Below are 6,388 nucleotides of genomic sequence, written 5' to 3'. Positions count from 1 at the left end.
GAGGTAAGGTAAATCACATGCAAGCAATGAATGACTCTGAAATTGTAGGGAAGTAACCACATCCTGGTGTGAATGGGCGTATTTTCAACATGCTGTTTCCATGCATTTTTGAAGTGTCCCATGCAATTGCGTTAAAAAAAAAAATTACATAAGGGTCTTAAATCTTACATACTGCATGGTGTTAAAAACTGAGTAGGCTTGAAACAGGTGGCAAGCATTTTCAAAATTTCGTTCAAAAATTGTGGGCATTTACCAATTGGATTCATGTGGGAAAAGATCTGTCAGATGAGATGAACTCTGCAGCTCAATAACAATATACAGCGTCACAAGCTATTGAATGAATAATTTTACAGTTCATTTCGGCTTCCCCCGGCATATTTTAGGGCTCGTTTGGTTCGCGGGAAAAGAAGGGGGGAAAGTGTGGTCAACGGAAAAGTAATGAGATGCCTCTTGTTTGGTTGGAGTTTTCAAAAGAGAGAAACGGAAAAGTTGTATTTCCATGAGAATATGATTCTCATATTTCATGGGAAAGTCTTTCCCATAAGAAACATGGAAAAATTACTTTCCCATAAGGCGGGAATCATTTAATCTTTATTTTTTTTTCCAAAAAGGTTCTTCAGCATTAAAGACCTAATTTTTATTAAGGGTATAATAGGAATTACACATCACTTTTTCAGGAAAGTGGATGGTCAACCAAACATAGGTACTCTGGAAATCTGTCACTTTTTCATGTTTAGCCAAACATGCCAAAAGTACATTCTCAGGCATTCTCTTCCTAGGAATCTTCTTTCCAGGAATCATATTTCTAGGAGGGAAAATGCTTTCCGCGAACCAAACGAGCCCTTAGGGGGAAGGGTCTGAAGCAAGTTAAAATAAGCCTACCTGGAGATGTTCTTGGGGACTCTTAAAGCAGGCCATCTTGTACCACCTTGGGCTCTTCATGGCCTCAGGGTTGTCGCCAATTTAGCTGCCGAGCCGCATGTTACAACCATCACCATCTTGCTCAGAGTCTGAGGTCGTACCATCGCCAGCCACGCGATCACCATAAGAACCCCCCTGGGCTTCGCCAACCTTGTCATCATCGTAACTTGCTCTACGCTGGCTCCTAGTGTGATGCATGTGTTTCCACGCCCGGTCCCTTTCCATCAATCTTCCAGGTGAGGTCCTCGCCCTCCTCTGCTTCATGGAAAGGGTGTGGTACAATCCAATGGCTGTTCAAACTGAAGGATTAAATGCCACGGATAGTTTAGCATTTGGTATGGGCCTTGTATGGCTAGTACATTACGACATGTATCTAGATGATGGGATTTACTAATAGGTTCACCGCACTCAGTAGCATACATAAAGAAACAAAGGGGGATGATGTCCAAAAAGGAAGCAGCAATCTGCTTCCAAAGAAAGGCAATAAAATACACTCCCTTGTGATTTTAGGCAATAAAATACTCATAAGATTCTATCCTGATTATATAATCTTGTTAAGAACAATTCTCTTGTTATTTCCTAGTTTATGCATATAATGTAATATGAACATCTAATATATTATGACTTTTAGCTATCATGATTTTAAGATAGATTTCATTCCTCGTGCATTTTTGAGATGCTGTAACACTATGTTTCACTGCCTATCAATAGAGAATTATTGTACATTAGCAATGCAATGTGGTTCACAGTTTGCGGGAAGGATACTGTGAAATGGCAAGATATCTATAACTGAGAAGAATTCTAATCTGTACAGATTCTAAAGGCCAACTTGAAATTGGAGATTCATCACAAGCTATATAGTGAGTAAAAAATATGGGCCTATATGTATTTACCACTTTCACCATCAGATGCATCAGCAAGCCTTGCAATCGCATCAATTAGTGATTGTTCGTGCTCCTGCAAAAACATCAAACACCTATGCTTGGCCACGAAAACAAACAGCATTAAGAAAGTGAATGTTGGATGAGTAGTTTTCTTACTTTCAGCACTTTCTTTGCCTTTTCAATTTCAAGAGGATCTGGGTGGCTTGCACCAACAACCCTTTCCACCTGCATGGAATCACAATATAAAAGAGAGAATAATTAACTAAACATCTCTGACAGTTCACCAGTTGTATGATTTGTTCAAGCACGCAACAGACACAAGTACCTCCTTTAGGAGAGTCTGTGTGTGAAGTATTTCTATGTCATCAAATGCCTTCTTCCCAATGCCATTTTGTGCTGAGGAACAATCTTCTGAATAATTCTTCGAGGACCCTCTTCCTCTTCCTGCACCTGGAATGGACCCATTGCGGTCCATAGGCTTCTTAGATCCTGGGCTGGGTTCACCTCGACCAACTCGATTTGAGACGCCTGGATCCTCACCTTCCCATCGGATGTATTCAGGAGGAATCTTCTTTTCATTCATTCATTCATTAACATATACATGCATCAATACATACATATATACATCATATAGACTATGTATGTATGTGTGTGTGGGTGTGTTCGTGCTTGTGTGTGTGTGATACTTTTAAACAGCAAAAATTTTAATAGGATATCAAGATTATACCATCTGCAGTGAAAGTGCCAGATTTCCTGGTGATATTTTTAAACGGCAAAAAGTTTAATGGAAATTTTCAAACCTTGCACTGAAAAATGTTGGAAATGAACAATTGAACCTCACAGCATTGCATATAAATCAAGTGAAATATCAAGATTAGTACCATCTGCAGTGAAAGTGCTAGATTTCGTGATGTTATTTTTAATCAGCAAGAAGTTTAATAGTATATCATCATCTGTCATGGATTTTTCTAAACCTTGCAGTGAAGAATGTTGCAAATGAACAATCGAACCTCATAGCATCACAAAGATTCTAGAACTCCCCAATCTGTTGATTGAGTTCTGGCAATATGCACAACAACTTGACAGTATGGAAGGCTTCGTTAACCCTCCATCCATCATGGAAGGTTTCATTAACCCTCATAGAGGGATATCCAGGGTACGGCAAAGTTTCCATACACTACCACTCTTTTAAAGAATAAAAGATGGAACAAACGATTGAAGACAGGGTTCTGAGTCTCTTTTCACAGGAATATGGAAGAACCATCCATAAGGCTGATGGTGTAAAGATAAGCGGGCAGTCTTTGGCAGACAAAATCTGAAGATAGACAATTTTGGAAATGAAACTTGTGAAGCAAGAATTCATCTCCATAGTTGAAGCCTTGAAGCTAACATGTCAAATGTACTCAGACACTAAAAGCCTCAAAAATTGTATACTGAGTAATGAACCAGCAAGTGCCACCACAGAAGGTTTGAGAGTGTGAGAGTAAATCTAATCTTGCATTCATATAATTGACATGCTCATATACGTTGCATATGGCTCCCGTGATGCCCCTGTAGCCTGTATGTACATTTGACTATATTCTTCAATCAATAGAGAGATGCATTTTATTCAGCATAACCCTTGAATATTACATGCTACTAGAGCCATCCCGATCCATTCACCTGTATGCATTCTTCTGACAATTGGATGAGGCTCCCCATCTTTGTGATTGTCTCAGGCCAAAGTTCCGCTCCATTCAGCATTGGCCCCACTCCACATGATCAAGTTCCCAGAAGTGTACCTCTTTTTAAATCCTCCACCATAAAGCCCCCTAATCCTTCAAGGACCTACCACTCTAATCCCACATTTCATCCTCTGTACTCCCTCCAATCTCCACAACTGGTACCTCCAGGCAAAGCTTTACCCATGGTCCCTAATGCATCGAATACTTCTTAGTGGCCTAGGCATACCTTTGCCTTCACACTTTCAGATACCCAGTCCCACGTGGTCTGCTTTTTACATGTTTTTGCCTAGTAGCACAACAGTGAGATTCTCAACCTCCCTTTTCCTACCGGTGAACTTATTTCTTCTTCTCCTTTGGTTTTTTAGATACTGATATATGGACCTCCCCTGTTATTTTCAAAGGAGTATCACTCTGTTATTTATCTTTATTGATGACTATTATTACAGCAGCTAAACCTATCCTGTGCATTACCTGCTTTAAGGTCAGGCTAGTTTCTTGATTATGTTCCATAAACTATTTTTTCATCATAGATTAAATCTTGTGCATAAACTTCAGTAGAGAATATCTTTTTCTCTAATACTCATGTAATACTTATCTTCTCTGGCACCGGCTAGCACTTGTCATTGCTGACACACCTTAATAGAGCTATAAGAGATGAGACTACAGGTGATACAACTATGCAAGGTAACACTCTCATACAATATATAATTACATATAACCAAAGGTTCATAAGATGAGGAATTGCAGTTATTATAGTGAACAAAGTCTTCTTGCATAAAAAGGAGCTGATCCTTCACTACATTCTTCCAAAAACAGACTCCTTAAAAATGCATCTGACTTTTAGTATCGTAAAAATATTATAAAGCACATCTCAGTACACCATACACTCTGTTCCAAAAAGATTTTAAATTTGGGCGACAATAAAGAGCACAGAGAGATCAAAGCATATCTATATGACAAATAAGGTCATCAATTTTATTTGTGGAAAAATGATGCACATACACAAAGTGATAACAATACATCAGTGAGCAAAAAAGTGTTCTATTCCAAACTAATTCACAACAAAGCCTCACTAAAATAACTAAATAATAAGAAAATATATACAGAACAATTTCAGTCTCATCTACGATAAGTAAATTAATTCACCTCTTTGACATTGACCCATTCCCACGTTTCATTCATTGTGTTCATATCATAAACAAGAGCATGTAAACCCTGACAGTGATTGGAAATGGTAAGGATGACTGTATATCAGTACCAAACAGAAATGATGAGAGCTAAACACAAAAGGAAAGCAAACCTCACGAGCATTATAATCTGTTATAACAGCCTCATAGAAGTTATTATCTTCAGGCCACCTCGTCATGACCTTCCGCCCAATCAGTGGATCATATGCCGCAGGTTCAGCATGTTCAGTTGTTGCAAGAGCACCAGAAGAACTCCTGTTTGTTACCTGGCCCCTTCCACTTGGACCTGTAAAAGGGTACTGCAAGGACTTGTACGAAAATATATGAGGATCAAACAAAGAGATGGCACATTATTTTTACCAAAATTAAATATATTTAGTCTACTTATTATTGTACGGGTTTTGGCTTCTTGCCCTTGGCTCCTGCTGTAGTTCTCCACTTTGCACCTGATGATGATGGCTGCAGGGAAGCAGCAACTGGTTGGGAGTGCAGCACTGGGGATGATGCACCCAAAGATTGGGAAGGTATCGTTGTCTTTTGCCTTTTGCGAGAAGCTGAATCAGTAGGACTCGGTGCCGGGTCATGAACAGGCTGAGCATTATTTAGTAAATTAGATTGGAGCCCACCTGCCTGTCTCCAGTGCCTGTGAAATTTATCAAACAATTAATGTTAACAATCAGACCTCAGAAAGAAGTTCTTCCTCACTTCAACTTGTGCATTACAAATAGGGATTTAAGGAACAATGGATGATGTCTCATTCACCAAAGGACCTTATTCTCCAGATGGTGTCATCTGCATTGACCCTGCTTAACAATTCTCTATGTTCCTCATCAGATAACTTCAACTCTTTCCTAAGTTCGGTAATTAGACTTTCCTTCTCCTGGAGAAACATATTACGCATTAGTATTGGCAAGAGGAACGGAAGAAAACAATAGTAGCAAGGGTCAAACTATTAGCGTTGATGCATTGGGAAATACCCAATTAAGGGCATCAGATTGGGCCTTAAATGCCCGAAGAACTGAACTGTATGCCTCTTGCTCAAGTCGATGTATTTCACTCTCCATATCATTCTGAACCGGTGTGTATGGAAGAAAACCAACAGCAACTCTCCCATTCCCAGTCACACGCCCTCCTCTTGCGCTCCTATTTTGACGTGATGGTGGAAGATCATCATCAGTACCTGCAGCCACATTTCAAGCTGGACAATAGCTTTTCAAATATCAATATTTTAGTGGCAGAACATAAACAATTTAAAATAAAAAGTTCACAAAGTGTAGTCATGAAAACGTTGAATACTTGAGCCGCTTAGGTTATCATGTAATTTGGACTTTAAGAGGTGAAGAATACACATTGCATATGGTTGCACCTCACAGGTGTTCAGTTGGTGAGCCAGAATTGTTGAGGCATGACTAGTTGTATCACTCTCTGAAGGAGGAACCACAAGTAATCTCTAGATGCCAACACTTTTTCTCTCACTTTTGTTTTTGACTCATTCAAACCATAAGTGCATGGTGACAAATATGCCAGGGGAGTCCCCCAGTTTAGGTGCACACATACTGCTGTCCGAATGAAACTTAAATTCAGTTCAAGGAAACACTTCCTAATTTACAAGAAGTTTCAGCGGAAGAATCTCCACCTCCCACTGAAATTCTATAGAAAAGCTATTTGTTAA

General features: G+C 39.4%; 1 protein-coding gene across 1 annotated transcript; it reads right to left on the bottom strand.

The window, feature by feature from the left end:
• Positions 1-768: 768 nt before the first annotated feature.
• Positions 769-5,896, bottom strand: LOC103697955 (protein EMSY-LIKE 3-like). The gene is made up of 9 exons (XM_026801436.2): positions 5,694-5,896; positions 5,487-5,596; positions 5,113-5,359; positions 4,830-5,024; positions 4,676-4,744; positions 2,131-2,373; positions 1,962-2,030; positions 1,815-1,878; positions 769-1,176 (listed from the first exon to the last, which is right to left on the bottom strand). Exons 1-9 carry the CDS (start codon positions 5,778-5,780, stop codon positions 1,106-1,108), a joined length of 1,155 nt encoding a protein of 384 aa, XP_026657237.1. The 5' UTR covers positions 5,781-5,896; the 3' UTR covers positions 769-1,105.
• Between the last annotated feature and the right edge of the window lie 492 nt (positions 5,897-6,388).

Source organism: Phoenix dactylifera, unplaced genomic scaffold (genome assembly GCF_009389715.1).
Source record: "Phoenix dactylifera cultivar Barhee BC4 unplaced genomic scaffold, palm_55x_up_171113_PBpolish2nd_filt_p 000299F, whole genome shotgun sequence".
In the NCBI taxonomy this organism is placed as follows: domain Eukaryota; kingdom Viridiplantae; phylum Streptophyta; class Magnoliopsida; order Arecales; family Arecaceae; genus Phoenix; species Phoenix dactylifera.
This window is presented reverse-complemented; position numbering and strand designations above follow the sequence as displayed.